This window comes from Pelodiscus sinensis, chromosome 2 (genome assembly GCF_049634645.1).
Source record: "Pelodiscus sinensis isolate JC-2024 chromosome 2, ASM4963464v1, whole genome shotgun sequence".
Taxonomy (NCBI): Eukaryota; Metazoa; Chordata; order Testudines; family Trionychidae; genus Pelodiscus; species Pelodiscus sinensis.
Window position 1 is genome coordinate 36,038,886 of NC_134712.1, and position 19,298 is coordinate 36,058,183.

Consider the following 19,298-nt stretch of genomic DNA (forward strand, 5'->3'; position numbering starts at 1 on the left):
GAGAAGCAACAAAAGCTTTCTACATTGCCTCACAGATATCCATATTAAGGACTGCCAGCGATCACCACCACCTCTGAGATGACAATGTTGGCTGTTGACAGACAACAGATTAGAATTCCCTAATTAGCCTCCATCCTAGCCCCTTTTGCACCATCTTGTATGTGAGTGAGCTCTACCTAACTGGAATAAACCTGCACGTGCATGTGTATTCCCCAGTAAAATAACGAACACCAATATGTTTTGCTCCAACTACTGAACACCTGCCTCAGGCTGACAGCTACCACACCCTTCTGAAGAGAGAGAAAAGAGCTTGCCTCAGGGAGGTGACTACCACAAGCCCACTCTCTACAACCGTGGTCACCAACCTGGCAATCGCGATTGATTGGTCGATAGTGAGGCCTCGACAAGTAAATCATGAGGCGTTCGGGCACCCCCACCCTCCATTTCCCCCCCATCCCCGAGAAGCCCCACTATCTACCTCTAGTGTCGTGCTGGCTTCCCGCGGGGTGGATGGAAGTCCTGGGTGAAGTCTGTGTCACTTCCATAGGCTCCGGAAGTGCGCAGGCTGCTCACCTCCCACAGTTTTGTCATGTGTGTCCGTCACAATCTAGATGCTCCTTTCCGCAAATGCTTTTAACAGAAAACTTTTCCGTTAAAAGCATTTGCGAAAAATCATGCCAGTCTAGCTGTAGCCAATAAGGGTACTCTCTATGCCGATATCTAAATCATTTATGAAGATATTGAATAGAGCCGGTCCCAAACAGACCTCTGCGGAATCCCACTTGTTATACCTTTCCAGCAGGATTGTGAACCATTAATAACTACTCGCAGAGTACAATTATCCAGCCTGTTATGCACCCACCTTATAGTAGCCCCATCTAAATTGTATTTGCCTAGTTTATTGATAAGAATAACATGCGGGACTGTATCAAATGCCTTACTAAAGTCTAGGTATACCACATCCACCGCTTCTCCCTCATACACAAGACTAGTTATCCTATCAAAGAAAGCTATCAAATTGGTTTGACACGATTTGTTCTTTACAAATCCATGCTGGCTGTTCCCTATCACCATGCCACTTTCCAAGTGTTTACTGATGAATTCCTTAATTACTTTGAAGTACCTCCTCTTCTCCCTCGCCCGCTTTGCTGCCTCTTTTTGATAGGGGCAGCAAGCGGGGAAGGGAAGCAACTAGTTGACTAGCCTGTAGACTATCCGCCTATCGGACAGTTGACTAGTCCTTCACATCCCTAAGTGAGAGTGGGTTGGGGCGGCGTGGTCCAGGATCAGTCAGGGTGGGAGAGGGCACTTGCTCACTGCCGTGGCATGCAGCCATGTCACACTGAGGGCACTTGCAAAAGGAGCAGTGCAGGGTGGGTGGGGCTCCTGGCATGCCCTTGCATAGAAAAATGATGGGGGTAGGCGGAGATACAGCACGGGAACTTGTCCTCTTCCACCCCCTCTCCGGCTCTTCCTTTCTCCTTCCTCCCTCTCCGCCCAATGCTGCCCCGCTTAGCCCCACCCCCATCCGAATCTGAGTTTAGGAGCTCGCGGTTTGATCCGGACGGCGAGCCGTAGCCGCGGCAGTGTATCGCGCATGCGCAGCTACCGCCCCGCAGTCGGTGCTCGGCTCTGTTAGTGTGCAAGGACCTTGGTACTTTGCTGAGGTGAGTGACGGACTCGCCGCGTCCCCCTCCCCCTGCTCTGCCGGAGCCGGGCCGCTCGCCAGGCGCCCGCTCCTTCCGCAGCCCCCGCACCCGGGCTCGGCCCGGCCCGGCCCAGGCGCTGCGGGAGCCCGGCGGCCGCCTCTGACCTCCGCGTCCCTGAGGCCTGCGGCGGGGCGGGGCAGAGGGGGGGGGGCACTAAACAGGCCCGTGGGGCCGGGTCGGAAGCGGCGCGTGACGCGAGCACAACCGCCAAGCGAGCGGCAGAGCGGGGACCTCAGGCGCCTGCCGCAGGCCACGGCGGGACCCGGCCTAGTTCTCGGCGCGGAGTCCCAGAGGCTGCGCAGCGGGAGGTCTGTTACTGGGGGCTCCGAGCAGCAGCCCGCAGACGAGCGCTGCCTTGCGTGCCTAGGGCCAACAGGTACCCACCGAGCGTTTTCAGCAAAGCACTTGTATCCCCGCTGCAGCCGGGGGAGCTTTGCTGGCATCGCTACACTGGCAACAATGGGCAGTGCCTGCCGTTCAGCCTTGGGGGGCTCAGACTGCTGTGTGCACTGTTTGGTGCACTACTGCACACATGGCACGCTAAACCTCTGAAGAGCTGTATTGCTTTATAATAGCATTGTCTGCCGCCTTCATTTTTTTAAGCTAGTGTGTTAATCATACGTGATACAGGAATGCATCCACCGCAAGTGGCAAATCACAAGGGTTTCCTGTATGGCTCCTGGCCTTAAAAAATGTGAGCAAACTTGTCACAAGTGTGAAATGATAGTAAACTTTAGAAGAAGGAAAGGTATGGTGGGGTGGGATAGTTCAGTGGTTTGAGCATTTAAGCATGGGCCTGCTAAACTCTGGGTTGAAAGTTCAATCCTTGCTTGAGGGGGCCATCTGGGGTAAATCTGTCAGGGATGGTACTTGGCCCTGCCATGAGGGCAGGGGACTGGATTCAGTGACCTCTCAAGGTAACTTCCAGCTCTATGAGAGAGGTATCTCTCTCTTATATATATGACACAGTAAATAGTAGAAAGAAACAATCAACTAGTGTAGGGATGGGAAACCTAAGGCCCGGGGCCGGATGTGGCCCCCAGCTTAACTAGATCAGGCCCCTGAGGGTTGGGGCTCCTTTCCCCCCTCCTGAGCATTGGGGAGTTTTAACTGGCATGCCAGCTTCCTTGCCATCCACCCAAAGGGCTGGTGCACACAAAATCTACTAGCCTGTGCCCCACTAGCTCCTGCTGTGTGAGGGGAATATGGGGTGTATCTTTTTGCTTCTCAGCTGGGGGCCACATCATGAGGGTTTGGTTTGGGTGGTTTTTGTTTTGCTTCTGACTTGTGTGTGGCCCCTGACTGATTTTTCTGTGGATCAGCAGCCCCTAACCCAAAAAAGTTCCCCACCCCGACCTAGTTTTTATATGTAAGTTATTTAAGGTTTGTTGTGTTTTCATTGTCCTGAGAAGGCATCTCAGATACTGTAAGGAGGAATTTCAGAGGGGGCAGTCTTGCATATGTTGTTTGCTAGCCTCTTGTGAAATGTTTAGTTTAAAAAGGCTGCTATATATAGGGCCCTACCAAATTCACAGTCCACTTAGGTGAATTTCATAGCCATAGAACTTATAAAATCATAAATTTCATTATTTCAGCTATTTAAATCTAAAATTTCATCATGTTTTAATTATAGTCCCTTTGCCCAAAAGAGTTTTGGAGGGGGTGCATGAAATTATTGTAGGGGTGCCACCATCAGCAGCTGCACAGATGTAAGGATAGCATGGTATTGTCATCTTTTGGTGCTGCTTCCTGGAGAGCTGGGCTCTCAGCAGCTACCATACTGTTCTCCCAGCTCTGAATGCAGTGCAGATATAAAAGTGGCAATATTGTGAACACTGAGTCCTCCAACTCCCTCCGCCCTCCTGTAATCTTCCAATCCCCAATTTGAAAGATGCTGGTCTACAACATGAAATCTGTGTTGGATGAGACCAAATTTCATGGTCTGTGATGTGTTTTTCATGGCCATGAATGAGGTTAGAACCTATTATATACTTAGAAAACAAAATACGTTAGCTAGGACATGAACATCCTGTGTAAATCTTTTAATAACTTTCCAATGCATTGCTTTCCTAGGAGAAATCATCAACATGTCATCTACTCTGTTGCCCAAACCACAGATGAGGGGCCTACTGGCCAAACGTCTGAGATTCCACATTGTAGGAGCAATGATTGTATCTGTGGGATGTGCACTTATATACAAGGTGAGGTCTTACTATTTTTATGAAGTTCAGTAACTGCTGTGAGACCAGTTCATCGCTATAAATCTCTATAGCCTTTTGGTTCAGGACTTTGAGTGCTGTATAAAACCTTTTGCTGCTTCTCTGAGGGGAGGAGTTCCTAGATTACAGATAATCTCCAATAGTTTCTGAGTGACCTGAGGCCACGTAGTTGTGTCTTATCAAGATGAACAAACTCTGTCCTGTATCAGAGGGGTAGCCGTGTTAGTCTGGATCTGCAAAAGTGACAAGGAGTCCTGTGGCACCTTACAGACTAACAGACGTATTGGAGCATAAGCTTTCGTCGGCAAAGACCCACTTTGTCTTTGCCCATGAAAGCTTATGCTCCAATACGTCTGTTAGTCTGTAAGGTGCCACAGGACTTCTTGTCGCTTTTGCAAACTCTGTCGTGTGTAACTTAGTTTGATCCGGGGAGTAAAATATTTCTGTACCATTTTTGGCTTCTTAGATTGGGTTATCCCTTCTTGGCATGTGCTTTGACATCTGAGTGTTCCGTATAGTTTTCTAGAAAATACCTAGAGACTGGTCTCTTTAGGATGAGGACTTCTGTGTTTGCAAAGTGCTTAACACAATTTGAATGATGCTATAATAGAAGTAGCAATGGATATGATAATAAAAAATACTATCTGTGGGATGTTTGTAAAGGCTGAGGCCTACCTTTTCAATTATCTTTAGCTACCACTGAAATCCAGACTTGTTCATTAGCCTTTGTGCTTTGGTCAGAAGTAGGAATGTAAAATCCTGTTTAACCAGTTAATCAATTAAAGGGTGGGCTGGAGCAGCTGCCCCACCTGCCAAGCATAGTTCCCCCTAAGGTGCGTGCGTGTCTAGCCATGCACAATTCTAGGCCTTCCCATCTTGATTTCAGAGCTGCCCAATAGCACTTACCACTCACTTACTAGGGCAGCCTCACCCTTGGTTCTAGGTCTGGCGCAACACCATCCATCCCTGACTGGTGGGGCTGTGTAGTGGGCAGCTAACCTGGCGTTCTCTGACTGAATCCAGGGCCGCAGTGAAGCTGTCCCTACTGGGACCTTTGTTCCAGCTTCGGCAGATGCCATGCATGGTGTCCCGTGTGGCAGATGTAACCCTGTTTTACTGCTTCCCATATATTCCCCCTGTTTTTTCTTTATTCAGCCTCTTGTAAATATTTTCCCTTCTATATTCACTGTACTATACAGAATACATATTCCTGCGCCTCCAGAAATATAATCTATGCTATCATGTGCCGAAAGTGTCCATCTGCTATGTACATTGGACAAACGTCTCAGACCCTTCGCCAAAGAATCAATGCCCACAAAACAGACATTAGACAGGATCACAAAGAAAAAACAGTTGCTTGTCATTTCAACCATAAAGGACACAGTCTCAATGACCTGCTAACCTGCATCCTACTTCAGAAGACATTCAAATCTGCACTTGAAAGGGAATCCTCTGAACTGGCATTCATGCTAAAATTCGACACTCTCCGCACGGGACTTAACAAAGACCCCAGCTATCTTACACATTACAAAGATAGCTTCCCCAATTATCACCTCTAATACTATTAACTCACAGACATTTCCCCTTCCCCACCTCTAATATCATTAACTCACTGGCATTCACCTTCCTTCTCCCCCCACCCCCACATCCCCCTTCTGTTCTGTAATGTGATTTGTCCTTTTCATGTGTGCTCATTTTTTTTTAAATTGTATCCTTTGGTATATATGGTTGTGACTATTTTCTTCCACTATTTGATCTGAGGAAGTGGGTCTGGCCCACGAAAGCTCATCATCTAATAAACCATCTTGTTAGTCTTTAAAGTGCTACATAGTCCTGTACTATTCCAGTGAGTGTGTGTTCACTCCAGAGGGTTTGGAACAGGTGCCCCTCCAATGGAAGGGACTTTGCCTATTTTTGCAAGCACCTTTTCTGAGCACAGCTGCTTGCAGAGCAGACTCCATTTTGGCCATAGAGGCTCTCAAGTTACAGTTGATTATTGACTTAAGTAAAATTTTCCAAGAACAATAACAGTAGAAGCATGAAGGGTGGGATGGGAAGGAAAGTGGTAGAAGAGAGACTTCTAGGAGGTCAGTAGATGGCTGTGTTTGTTAATTTCCTCGAGCCTTTGAAAACAATTTTCCAAGTATAAAGAAAGTTGTATTGTTTATCAAAGTTAAAATACAAAGGCAGATCAGTGTATGACATCAGTGCAGGAAAAGATGCTTCCCATTCTAAATACACAATGGTTTCTTGCTGTATTAAAAAAAAGAATCCTAATCTGAAAAGCTTGTAGTGATTGGTAAGAAAATCCTTCCCTATGAAAACTGCAGTGTGGAAAGAAATCTTTTTTGCATTTTTATAATCCATGCTACGTATACAGTTCACTAGAGTCAGTTTAAAAAAATGTCAGTTCACAATTTTAAAGTGGCAAAATACATCTTTCAGTTCCTTAATTGAATTCACCGCAGTGTGTACAGATATGCATACATATTATGGAGTGTGGGATATAGATGAGCTCTTGGATGCCTTCTTTACAGGTGATCTCTTGTCTTTTCTTCTGGGCCATATACAGTAAAACCTGTGTTATCTGGCATGCCTGGGGATTAGGGCGTGCCAGTAACCTAAACATTCTGGTTATTTGAGGGGGAGGGCGGGAGCTGTGCAAGGCTTATGGAGGCGGGGCACAGGAGCCATGTGGGGGCTGGGATATGGCCTGCGGGAGGGGGGGGGGGGATGGACAGGAGGCAGAGATGTGCGGGAGAGTTGTGAGGGGGCTGGCCTGCCGGGGATCAGCCTGCCAAGATGTTTGCTGCTTGCTTCCTGCTGCCGTTCACCCATCCTCCCCGTACTTGCTGCACACTCTTCTGAGGAGAGGCCCGGCACTTAAAGGGCCAGTTTCCTTTTCTTGTTTTTTGTTTTTGTTTTGTTTTCCCGGCATCAGAAATTTGCTGGTTTCTACAGTTTTCCAGATAGTGCAGGTGTAAATTGGGTCAGCTGGATTTTCTAAGGACATGTCTACACACAATTTTTATTTTGGGAGAAGGATGCAAATAGCACTGCTCATTTGCATACTTCCTCCGGAATTTTTCGGAAGTTGCTCTTCCAGTATTTACCCGCATCTACATGTGGCCGAATTTTTGTAATAAACCCCTATTTCAAAAGACCCCTTATTCCTTCTACAATGAGGTTTACAGGGGTCTTTCGAAATATTTAGAAATTCAGCTACGTGTAAACGTGGGTAAATACCGGAAGAGCGTCGTCTTTAAAAAACCCCGGAGGAAGTATGCAAATGTGCAGAGCTATTTGCATCGGTCTTCCAAAATAAAAATTGTGTAGACAGACCCTAACTGGCCTTTGATAAGGTAAGCAATTTTTATTATTGCGGTTTTCTTTTGTTTCCTAATTGTGCACAATGATAATGCCACAACAAACTACACCTCACTCTCTGCAGCCCCTGCCTGTGGGGTTCTTGGGCCCACAGCCCGGCTGGGGCAGCCTCTGTCTGCGGCAGGCCCCCCATGAGGCTAGAGCAGCCCCCTGTCCATGGTTGGTGGAGAGCTGCTCCAACCCTCCCAGCTAACCTTAACCAGTAAGCCTCACCTTAATGGGTAAAGCTTATCACTTAACCAGTTAAACATTCACATCCCTAGTGTGTGGGAAGACTGTTCACCATCCATTGTTCCCTTAAGTATATGCACACTGCCAAATTCTGCAAATGTACAGGTGTACTAGTTCATGGACTTCTGGCATTATTCTAGATTTACGTAAGTTTATAATAAATGTAGAATGTGCCTCTGGTCTGGGAATATTGGCAGTTGTACTGTATTGTCTTCTCTTCTTTCCTAGCCAGCTACACTTCTGGCTGGTATGGAATTTGAGAGAAGTGGGATGGGTAAAGAAATTCATGCATAGTATTTTGCCCTTTCCCACTGTAGGGTCTAATCAGATGTTTGCTGAAGGGCTCTATGATTTATATGGCCATTCAGTTGAGTACAAGATTCTATCAAAACAACTGAACCACAACATGGAGCAAAAGTGTGTATTCACGCTAGGAAAAAGATAAAGTAAGAAGATCACTCATGTGAACACATGGTAACTAACCCAAAACCTCTGTATCAGACAGCAAGCGGGGGGGGGGGGGGGGGGAGCTTTTAAGCACCGGATCAGCCTGTACTCTCCTACCTCTCCCACACTGCTGCCGCTGATAGAGGTAGCAGAGTGGAGGGTGAAGGGGTCAGGTGGGAGCTGATATGTCTGGGGATCCAGTTTTTAAGCTGGCTATCAGTGCATGTTGGTTTTGCAGATCCACCTGCCCCCTCCCTTGCTGCTTCCTACAGAGGCATGGGGAGGGTCGTAGGCAGGAGCTGGTGCTGGGAGGGACTGGCTTAAAAGCCGGCTGCCCCCAGCACTGCCTCCGTAGTACCGCATGCATCCCCTCCTAAGGAGCAGCCTCTGTCGGTGGGAATCTCGGACCCCATGTGGGCAGGGGCTGCTGTCACCCTGCACTGCTACTTCTGTCTCTGAGGCAGCAGCACAGGGCAACAGGCAGGATCTGGTTTGCCTGGGGGGCTGGTTTTTAAACCAGCTCTCGGTTGCCACCCTGCACTGCTGCCTCTGATAGGGTATGTCTAGACTACATGCCTCTGCCGATAGAGGCATGTAAACTAGGCTACCTGACATAGTCAAAGAAGCCGGGATTTAAATATCCCCGGCTTCATTAAAATAAAAATGGCCGCCGTGCTGTGCTGGCTCAGCTGATTGTCGGCATGGCGTAGCAGTCAAGACGCGGATCGGTCGACAGGGGAAGCCTTTGTCGACTGCTCCTTTTATGCCTTGTGAAACGAGGTTTACAGGGGCGGTCGACAAAGGCTTCCCCTGTTAACCGATCTGCATGTTGACTGCCGCACTGTGCATGTTATCTGACAAGGAAGAATACATTTATTGGTATCCTGGAAATTTAATAATGCTGTTTGTAAATCTAGTTCCAATTTTTAGTTGAAACAACACTAAGCATTTCTTTACCCGTCCATAAAATACTTCAGGCTCTAAACCAGAATAAAAGTATTGCTGTAATTCTCTAATATTGAACTATTCTGTCTTGAAACTAACATCTTTTTTGCAACTTGAGTGGTTTTTTTTTAATCAGGTGATGTGGTTCCACCAAGTGAATTACAAGCTTTCTGCACTTGTTATACACATTTTCTACTCTAAGATTTAATTCTCTACCTTTTGCATTTCAGTTTGGCGTGGCAGAACCCAGAAAACGAGCATATGCAGACTTCTATAAAAACTATGATTCCATGAAGGACTTTGAGGCCATGAAGGAAGCTGGTGTGTTTGAAAGTGTACAACCCAAAAATTCATAAGCAGCATATGTAGGTAATAGCAAGGTACCTTACATCAAACTGATCTCACTTAACTACTGTTGAATAGTGATAGAAATGTAGCCGTGTTAGTCTGGGGTAGTTGAAGCAAAATGCAGGACAATGTAGCACTTTAAAGACTAACAAGATGGTTTATTAGATGATGAGCTTTCGTGGGCCAGACCCACTTCCTCAGATCAAGGAAGTGGGTCTGGCCCACGAAAGCTCATCATCTAATAAACCATCTTGTTAGTCTTTAAAGTGCTACATTGTCCTGCATTTTGCTTTAACTACTGTTTATATTGATACACGGGAAACTTTCCATTTTTGTGGTGTTTTTGGTGTAATTCTACCCTTAAATCAACATTCAGTTAATGGAGGTTAATGTTCCTGGTGCTTAGAAAAGGAAAAATGGTCTCACTGGGATCTACAGATAACTTTCCTTTTATTATTAGACCAGTAGGGCCAATGATGCAAGGTATTGTATGTTGAAGGGAAAAAATTGAACTACTTATACACCCTTTGGGGATAACATTAACAGTGGTAACTTAAGCAAAGTACTGGACTATTTTTATCTCTGCATGATATACAGTTGTCAAATCATAGTGTTAAGATGTGTAAGGAATAGAAAATATTACCATTATATGAATTTAGTGTTTCACCCTAATAGGGTTACCAGTACTGCATAGTATTCCACATCTCAAAAAGGATATTGGAGAATTAGGTGATTCAGAGAACAGCTGTGAAAGTGACTACATGGAAAACACTCTCATGAAGAGTTGCATATGGGAGTGTTTTGCCTTTATAAAATCTGACAAAAGTGTACAAAATAATAAATGGTATAGAGAAGGCAGGCCGAGAGATATTCTCCTGTTTTATAGTACAAGAATAAGACAACATCTGGCTAAACTGAAAAAGGGCATATTCGAAACTCAAAAGGAAATACTCTTTCTCACAGAAGTTTAGCCTGTGCAACTCTTAGCCATAGGATATTGAGGTAAAAACTACTCAAGATTGAGAGAAGGACGTGAGACATTCTACAAGCCTATCCACTCATGATTGTTAATGTTAAAAAAAATTAAGATTTGGAAGGGATATATGAACCCTTCTGCTCTGCTCAGTGGTTCTTTTAAAGAATGGCTTAATCAGCCAGGGCAGGTTATTTCATGTATGCTGCAGATTTCTTGCACATTACTCAGAAATATTTGGAGTTGACTGAATAGATATGTGGACTAAGAGGGCCATGGGTTTTATTGATTAGGGCAGGGGTTCCCAAACTTTTTGACATGGGGACCAGTAAATCCATTCAAGAACTTTTAGAGGACTGGTAATGTTCATTAATCAAATGAATATTCAAATAAGTTGTTTCTGGTCCTCCCAAAACCCCCAGTGCCAGCTTTAACAAAGCTTTTGATATGGTCACCCACAATATTCTTGTCAGCAAGTTAAGGAATATGGATTGGATAAATGGACTGTAAGACAGACAGAAAGCTGGTTAGACCAGGGTTTCCCAAACTTTTTACTTTAGTTGGAATCCTTTTTTTTCAGTACTGCTTTTTGCAGCCCCAGAATATAAACACACAAACAAACTGAGAAAATACCAGACATATAACATGTCTGGTATTTTTCTCATTAGGTAAGTTGTATTATTACTAGATGTATCAGTTTGTAGTTTCGAACTGCCTGGCTGGTAAATGTGCTCAGGCTGCATGAGTGTGTCTACCAGCCAGACAGTTCGCAACTACTCGAGGTGTGGGTGTGTGTGTGGGTGTGTGTGTGTGGGGGGGGAACAATAGAATCCCCGGACCGGACTAACTCATGCTTTGTGCTTTGCGGGGGCGAGGGGGGAATAGGGGCAGCGTCCCAAGATCTACATATGGCTGGGTCAGTCCCACTCCCCGCAGGCCGATTCATTCCTCCCTCCTGTTCCCTCCGCTGCGCCTCTGGCCAGCCCCACTTCCCGCAACCCCCTCCTGGGCAGCCAGTTCCCCCTGGCTTCCTTGCCTCCGCCCAAGCCCGTTCCCTACCTTCTGCCTTCCACATTGCGGGGCTGGAGGCTGCCGGAGCCAGCGTGGCCCCACCACGTGCCTCGAAGACTTAAAATCACAGGCCATGATGTCACGTCACGCTCGGGCGTCCTCACTGCCCACGTGCAACGCTGCACATGGGCAGCTGCAGGCGGTGAGGAGGAGCAGTGCATGGCGGGGCCTCTCTGGGGGTGGGGTGGGAGGACGAGCGGGGGGGGGCGGGGCAGGGGTCCGGGCCTGCGCCAGGCAGAGCTGGAAGAGAGACCCAGCTCCACATATCGGTGGAGCAGGACCCTCGGCTCGAACTCGCTGGCACTTCCGGGTTCAGGGGCGCGGGGCCTGAATCAGCCTAAGGCTGGCCCTGCTGGCAGCCACCAGGCATGCTGAGGCCTGGTATTTTTTTCCCGCGGCCCGGTATCGGGCCGCGGCCCATAGTTTGGGAAACAAAAATTCCCATAATCCAGTGTTTCCTTTGGCCATAAAGGTAAGGAGAAAATCAAACAATCACTTTGTTAGGAAATGGATATCGGGAATGTGTTCATGGGTCATGGAAGTATTTCAGCACATCCTTTTATCTCCACAGCTTATGGGGAAAGGGAAGACAACTGGCCACGTGTTGAATTTCCTCATTTAAAAAAAAAAAAAAGTGGTATATAGGAGCATGGGGTATATGCCTTCTCACAGTCTTTGTAAATAGTAGAATTTGATTTTTTTCAAACAAAATATACGAAACAGCTAATAATTTTGCTCTTAAACTTCCCCAGAATTCTGCCACCTTTATTCCAGATGCTGTGATCAGAAATATCGGTGTAAAGTAAGCTGTAACTTGGTATGATAGCTTAAAAATACTTGTCCAACCCAAGTCCTGATAGGGAATTAAAAAGAACCAAACCCACATGTGAAACTGAGCTTGATTTCTTCATTGATCACGCTTGCACTTCTTTTAAAACTACTTCTTCAAAGACTGATCAATGGACTGGCTTCTCCATTTTTCCGGTGCTCAAGAATGTTTGTGATCATCCTCACATGGTCATTTGACTTCTTAAATTATCCTGGCCAACTAGGTTTTGATTTTCAATCTTATTCAGATTTGTTACTTTAAGTGAAGGCTTTAGGTACTGGATTTATTAGTGTTAATGTTTGTCATTCAAGTAGAAACAAACTATGGGTAGTATGTTCCTCACATAGTTGTAAAGCAGAAAATGTGAAATAGAGCATGGTAAACTAATGATGGGGTTGACCATCCTTTATTCTTCCTCCCAATGGAAATACCTGCACTTTTTTAGGGTCAAGTAAGATCATTGTCAATAACAAAGCGATCACTTTATCTTTGTACCTTCATACTCCTATCTCTAATTTAAGATCATACTTCTGCCATATGTTTATGTAAACTAATTTTCTCATGCACTTTACATCACCAACGCTTTGGTCAGATGGTCGTCTTCGGGGTGTTTTGAAAGGCTATTTGACAGGAATGTCAGATCTAAATACAAGAGGAAAATAAACTAAAACATTTTGGCCAGCAAAGATCAAGTTTAAACCTCTTTAATTGAAACTAAGAACAGGGTTTTGCTGTGCAAACAGAGCTAAAAGAAACATTTGATTATACCAAGAGGCTGCCAGCATTCCAGTTTGGAATGTACAAAAGTCTTTCTTTGCCCAGGTTGCACCTGTTGGTTAGAATTGTGAAATCTTAACTAACTCAGGCTTTAAAGGGATTTTGGGATAATCCTTTAGTCTTCATTTACCCAGTGGCACTGGTTGAGAGAAAGTAGCAGGGAAAACATAATTTCTAGCTCTGCTTAGGTAGTGCATTAGAAGAATTATCAACAGATGTGGAGGTGTAGTGTAAAAATATCCTTAACTTCTGCAGTAAATAAACTGGTTGGGATCTACAGTGAATGTAGGGTGCATATGACTGCCTAGGTAAAACAGAAGGAAGAGGAAGGAGATAAAATTTGTCTTTGCTGCTTCCAATATCTCTAGAAGATTGCACCTGTACTTTCTGCTGTTAATGTGATTGGGTGTGGGGAGGGGGAGCTCCTGTCCCCTCTACATATATGTTTAAAAAAAAAAATTAAGCTGGATGGAGATTCAGTTTTGATGCTGTTTGGTTGGGACATTTGTCCTGTAGCAACTAAGGATGTTAAGTAGCATGTAATGTACTAATCACACAGTCGATACATTTTTGCATCAACTATTTGATTAGTTGATAGGGCAGCTCTGCAGAGTTGATCCCAGGCTCTGTGCGGCGCTGCTGCTTTGAAGTACCCGTCTCTTTCCTCCTCTCTTCTCTCCTCCTCCTCCCCCCGCCCTTGCTGCCTTTATCTAATAGAGACAGCAAGGGGGGGCGAAGGGGGGAGAGACTAGTTGACTATCATGTTGGCTATCTGATAAGCGTTTGCTTTATTGGAGTATGGATTAAGTGGACCCCTTTGGTTCTGGGGTGGGAACAAAAATGAGGAGTTCAGTGTGTATGACAGGGCTGTCAGTGTGTGGTTTAGGGATGAGGGTGTGAGGTCTCGGCAGTAGGTAGGGTGTGGGGTCTGGGTGGGAGGTAGGATGCAGGCTCGGAGTAGCGTGTCTGACCGGTGGGGAGGGAGCAAGAACAAGGGAGGGAACAGAGTCTGGTCAGGAGGAGGGAGAGTGCAGGAGCAAGGGAAGGTGTAGGAGCAAGCTGGGAGTATGAGGTGTTGGCAGGGGGAGAGGAGGGAGTGAGGGGGATTGGTGTGCGGGGGGTGGGGCACGAGGAGGCTTCAAGGCCCGTTGCAGCAGGGAAAGCCTCTGGACAGTGTGCCACTGCTGCCCTTCCCCTAGTGGGGTGGGAAGGAGGAGGGAGTTCAGCCATCTCCTGGCCAGCAATCAACTTCTGGGCTCCCCCGCCCCCCATGACTGTCCAGTTCATTTACCTTGTTAGAGATGTTGGCTCCCAGCGTCCCACCACAGCAGGACTCTCAGGGACACGTCTCAGGCTATGAGACAGCCAGAGACTGTGCAACATTGACACTAGGGCTGGTTATGCAGGGATCTCTCACCTGGTGCTGAGAAGCAGCTGACTCTGGGGAGGGGCAGGGATCTCCTGCTCAGGGCTGACATGCAGCTACCTCTGGGGTGGAGCTGTGTAAAAGCAGCTCTGCACAGTTGTTTAGTGGGTTTCAGGAAGAGCTGTTGGTTTGACGTTGACCTCAGTTCTCTGACGTGCTGCTAAAAGGGTGGATGGTCTGTCCCCAGCTGGGGTGGGGGTCTAGTTTGTTAGAGCAAGTGGTGATTTCAGAGTGATGGATTGACCAGGGTATCCTTGTCCTCCCTGAGAGTAGGCCAGGCCTGCTCTTCCCCTGTATCGGTCCTGGGCTTGCGCGGTCTGTCTGCCCCGCTCCCTGGCATGGGTGAAACTGTCGGCAATCCCCAGGGTCTGCTAGTTGCACTGCCTTGTCTGTGGGGAGGAGTCACACTTTACTATGTGCCCCTATGTTCTACGATCTCTGAACCTCACCCTGGTCCCTGCTTCCCATGCCCCTTTCCCCCACCCCTTCCATGGGGAGGGGGCTCCCAGCTCTGTGTGGGTTCCCTGTGCTGCCCGTGGTGGGGGCGGGGAGTCTAGAGTGGTGCTTGGGGGCCACCTTATTCCTTCCTTCTTACCTGCCCCCCGCCTGTCTCATCACCCCCCAGCCCTCGACACCCCAGATCTCCCCTTGCCCATCTCGTGCAGTGGTGGCTACTTGGGGACTGTCCCAGTAGGGCAGCCTGTTCCTGTGTCTCCCCCCGCCCACCCACCCACCCACGGGTCCCTGCCTGCCAGCAGGGCTGGGGCTGGCAGAACAGCAGGAGTGGGGGGCGGGACCTTAGTCCCGTGACTATACATAGAGTCCCTGTGCTGCCTGGTGGAAGCAGGTGGGGAGCCGGGGTGACTCTTGGGGTTATGGGGAAAGACTCCTCCACTCCATTGTTTTCTTCTCCTTCATGCCAGTGGGGCTGGGGTGGGTGGAGCAACAGTGGTGTGCATATGGGGGTGCGGTTTCAATCCTGTAGGGGGGGGGGGGCTGTCCCGGCTCTGTGCGGGGTCCTTGTGCCACCCAGTGGAAGCAGGTGGGGAGCTGGGGCTGGTCAGGGCTTTCTTCAACCCTCTCCCTTGTGCACCTGGAAGCCCGAGCTGGTGCTCATGGCTGTGCAGGCTCCCCACTGCGTGAGTGGTGCAGGGGAGCAGCTGAGCTCCTGCTGCAGACTGCGCATGCCCCACAAAATCAGCTCACGTGGCACTTACGGCATGCGTGCCACACATTGACCCTTGGCCTATTGGCTCTGTATGTGAGAGAGCTAGTTGTAGGATTCTTCTAGAGTTTAGGCATAAGCTAGTTATCTAGACTGAAGTAGTGCATGTTCACTGGTACATTTTTTTTTTTTATGTGCTTGTGGGAGCTACAGAGTTACGTGGCAAATGAGCAGGAGTATTGAAGAACTTAAATGCCTTAGTCCAACATTTAGGCACCAGTAAGTTCTGTTGATCTAGCCTTTGCACGTGTAGCACTTCAGTTCTCTAGCCGTAAAATGGGCATAGTAGCACTGCCTCACAAGTATGTTGAGAATAAACGCACAAAGGCTGGGAGGTGCTCAGATACTGTGGTAATGGGGACATACAATATAGATGTTGTGGTGATTGCATTACTTGTCATGGGACGCAGTTGAGGGCTTGTGATTGCACATGTCAAATTACTATTCTGTATTAAATGGCACAAACTTGAATTTCTACCTTTCCGATTAATCCACATGTATTTATGTCCTTAGTCTCCTATCTGAGAAGTTGCATTCCATTCTTTTCAGGCTTCTTGCTATTTAGGAAGATGTGTTATTTTTGAGTCATACGCTTGTGTATTTATCGATACCATATACATAGTGAATCTTGAAGACTATTCTAGATCAATGGTTCCCAACCTGTGGTCCATGGACCCCCAGGGGTCCACAGAAATGTAAAAGTAAGGATCGGGCTTACCCTGGTGAACCCTTCCCTTCTCTCGGTCCTCCTGTGGCCATGTGCACCAGAACATGGCTTACTTTTAATCTCATTCTCTGGATGCTAAGGGAGCAAGGGGAAAGTGCTTGCATGTCATGCATGCCTCTTGCACATCAGCCAGATGTGAGATGCATGCAAGCACTTTCCTCTCACTCCCTTAGCGTCTGGAGAACAGGATCAAAAGTAAGCCAAAGTCCCAACATGCACAAGTGCCCCTCCCCTCCCCAAAGTTCTACCCTTGAATTTCATGAACTGTTATACATTTCAAATGATTATCAAGTAATGGAATGTTTGAAAACCGCTATATTGTTTGGGGGATCTGTGAAATTTTAATAGATTGAAAAGGGGTCTGTTTGTTCAAAAAGATTGGGCACTAGTGTTCTAGATCTTAATGTGTAGCTCTTGATTTGTTCCATGTTTCAATTTTGCTTATCAAATGCATTGTCATAGACCATGAGGAAATAATGGTGGGAAATTCCTCTAGACTAAACTACTCTAGCATAAACGCTTTCTGCCTCTGTTTGAATTCATACATACTAGTGTATTTACTTCTGAGAGCTACGATTGTCCACATGTATTAACTCATGTTTTTTTTTCTTATTTTGCAGATCATCTTCAAGGAGACTTGAAAATTGAAACTTGTTTCTTCAGTCATCTGTAAAATGAGTAATTCACTTCAGTGCTGAGCATGTGGTAGTGTAATTCAATAAACTAAAATACTTATGTGTAATGAGGCTTTATTTATCTTAACTGGTGACCCTGATTGTTTAGATTCTGAGGGAAGGGATGGAAATTTAGGTAGTATTCTTCTTATAATGCTAATGGCAAGTTTAGAGGTGAAAATAGAGATTCTGAACCCTTGTAGCTACTAAAACTAGTTTTTTCAAGAATTTGAGTGTTAACACCATTATTTGGGCCAAAAATCATTGAGCCAACAAACTTGGAGGACAGTATTGTTTTGCTTCCTGGCCTAAAGTATTCAGTAGGTACCAGCTTTTTTGACAGCACTTTCAGAGGATTCCTGAGTGTAATATTTACAAAAATTTGAAAGCTTTTTTTTTTTTTTTTTTTTAAACTTAGGTTACAAAGTTAAAATGTACCAGACTTAAAGTTTCTAGGGCCACCTTAATATCACCTCTTTCCCCTCCAAAAGTCACCCTGTAGCACTGGATGAGGCAGGGATCCTTTTGAAAACATGATCATTAGAAAATCATAATGCATAGACAGAAAGCGGTTGCAAGTTAATATTGCCCATGCAACCTTCTGGTAGTTCCAAAATTTGTCTGTTAAATAAAATTACCTTTAAGCGGTTGTAGGTTGACAGGTATGCATGAGAGAGTTATCACTCACTGGCATGGCTTGCCTGTCGTGGGTAAGGTGAGAGAACCATAGGACGTTTCCCCCCCCCCCAAATCTCCCATCAAGTTTTCTTATGCTTCTCTCTGGTCTTCTTTCTGTTTCTGGACTCATTACTCTTGGGTTCTCTGCGTTTCCTCTCGCCTTCTCTTTTACTGTTTGGGTCACTTCCTTCTTAGTAGTAATCCTTTATTTTTATTTTTTTTTAAATTCCTGTGTATCTTGCAATCCTTTTTATCTCCCACCCACTTCAGAAATTTGAGCTGTCACAATTTCTGCTGTACACTGAAGGCCCCTACTTGTTTCCCCTTTTACTGAAAATGCCTTATGTTTTCCCTCTCAGGATTCCCATTCTAGCACTACTAGGGCTGGCACCTGCCATATCTGTGTAGACAGAATGTATAATAATTGGGAGATTGTTTAACTACTTAAGGCCCCAAATATTAGGGATGTGCCTGTACCTCAGGCACTGTGGGGGCAAGGACATGGGCTAGAGAAGATAATGGCAAGTGCACCTAAAGGCACTCAAAAAGATGCAAATGTGTACTAGTAAGAGACTGTATGACAGGTACCTAAACAAACTTTCCTTTGTGCTGAAGTGATGATAAAGAGGAAAATGTTCTGCAAAAGTCCAATTTTAATTTAATCTGAGACTATGAACATAAAATGTCCACTGTGATTAATGGTTACATCAATACAGAGCCATTAAGGTGTGTACCTTACTTGCGTTTCCTACCCTGTTTGGATTCTTTTTAAAGTGTAATCTTTTTGTTTTGAATTTTCTTTGGTTCTGGGATAACACCACCTGTTAACTATAATTCCATTTGATCACTGATAAGATCTAGAAATATAGGGTGAGTCTTAGCCTCAATCACCCTGGTGCTTCAGCCCTATTCTCCATGCTGTTGTACAGTCTCCAACTTGTAGCCTAAGTAATTGAAACACTCTTTAGTATGTTTGTTTAATGTAAGATAGCCTCAGCTAATGTGATGGTCACATTTAGAGCTAGAATGTAGGAAAGTACTTCAGTGTTTAGCTTGAACAGAAAGAGCTATAGTGTCTTCAAAGTAATGTTCCCTTTTAATACCAACTGTTCAGAGAACAGTGTCTCCCATAGCCAGCCAAAAATTTCTTCATGAAAAAGCTCAGCAAAATAAACAGTGTAGTGAAGAGAAAGGGGAAGGGATGGGAATGACTTCTAGTGGAATGGGGATGTAGGAATGATGTGGACTGTTTTTCCAATGGTCAGAGTTCTAACCTTCCAGCCCCTACTCCCCTCTGTTGAGAAGCAGCTTGTTGCTTCCTACCTGCACAGTGCAGAAAGGCTGCTAATCCTTCTTGACTGCCCTGTAGCATAGGGAGGAAGAAATGAAGCCCTAAGGGTGCACCTGGGCCCAGGAAACCTGACTGTAGGGGCAAGAGTGAATGTAGCCAGAGATGTGGCTTAGCGGGGGAGAGTTTCTAGGGGACAGTGCAATCCTGCTCTACTTAAGATGGCCTGCAGAGAAACTTGCAGGTTTAGGGTGTGAACAGGCTGGAAATCACCCCCTGCTCTTTCCCTGCACACCATTCTAAAGCTTAGCTAAAGGGGTAAAGAAGCTGCCCTGTGCCAGGCT

General features: G+C 46.1%; 1 protein-coding gene across 5 annotated transcripts; it reads left to right on the forward strand.

Annotated features, from left to right (window-relative positions):
• Positions 1-1,509: 1,509 nt before the first annotated feature.
• On the forward strand, positions 1,510-17,056 carry COX6C (cytochrome c oxidase subunit 6C). 5 transcript variants are annotated; one of them, XM_006122424.3, is made up of 4 exons: positions 1,510-1,667; positions 3,783-3,910; positions 9,169-9,318; positions 16,935-17,056. In XM_006122424.3, exons 2-3 carry the CDS (start codon positions 3,797-3,799, stop codon positions 9,292-9,294), a joined length of 240 nt encoding a protein of 79 aa, XP_006122486.1. In that variant the 5' UTR covers positions 1,510-1,667; positions 3,783-3,796; the 3' UTR covers positions 9,295-9,318; positions 16,935-17,056. The 5 variants fall into 5 exon arrangements, with proteins under 5 accessions (XP_006122486.1, XP_006122487.1, XP_006122485.1 ...); XM_006122425.3 differs by having other exon boundaries at positions 9,169-9,303; XM_006122423.3 differs by having other exon boundaries at positions 1,511-1,667; positions 9,169-9,307.
• The last annotated feature ends 2,242 nt before the right edge of the window (positions 17,057-19,298 follow it).

Bases quoted from the DNA above. Each gene is read 5' to 3' on its own strand.
- COX6C (XM_006122424.3), top strand. From the start codon at position 3,797: ATGTCATCTACTCTGTTGCCCAAACCACAGATGAGGGGCCTACTGGCC. The intron at 3,911-9,168 runs GTGAGGTCTTAC...TTTGCATTTCAG, and splicing joins GATGTGCACTTATATACAAG to TTTGGCGTGGCAGAACCCAG.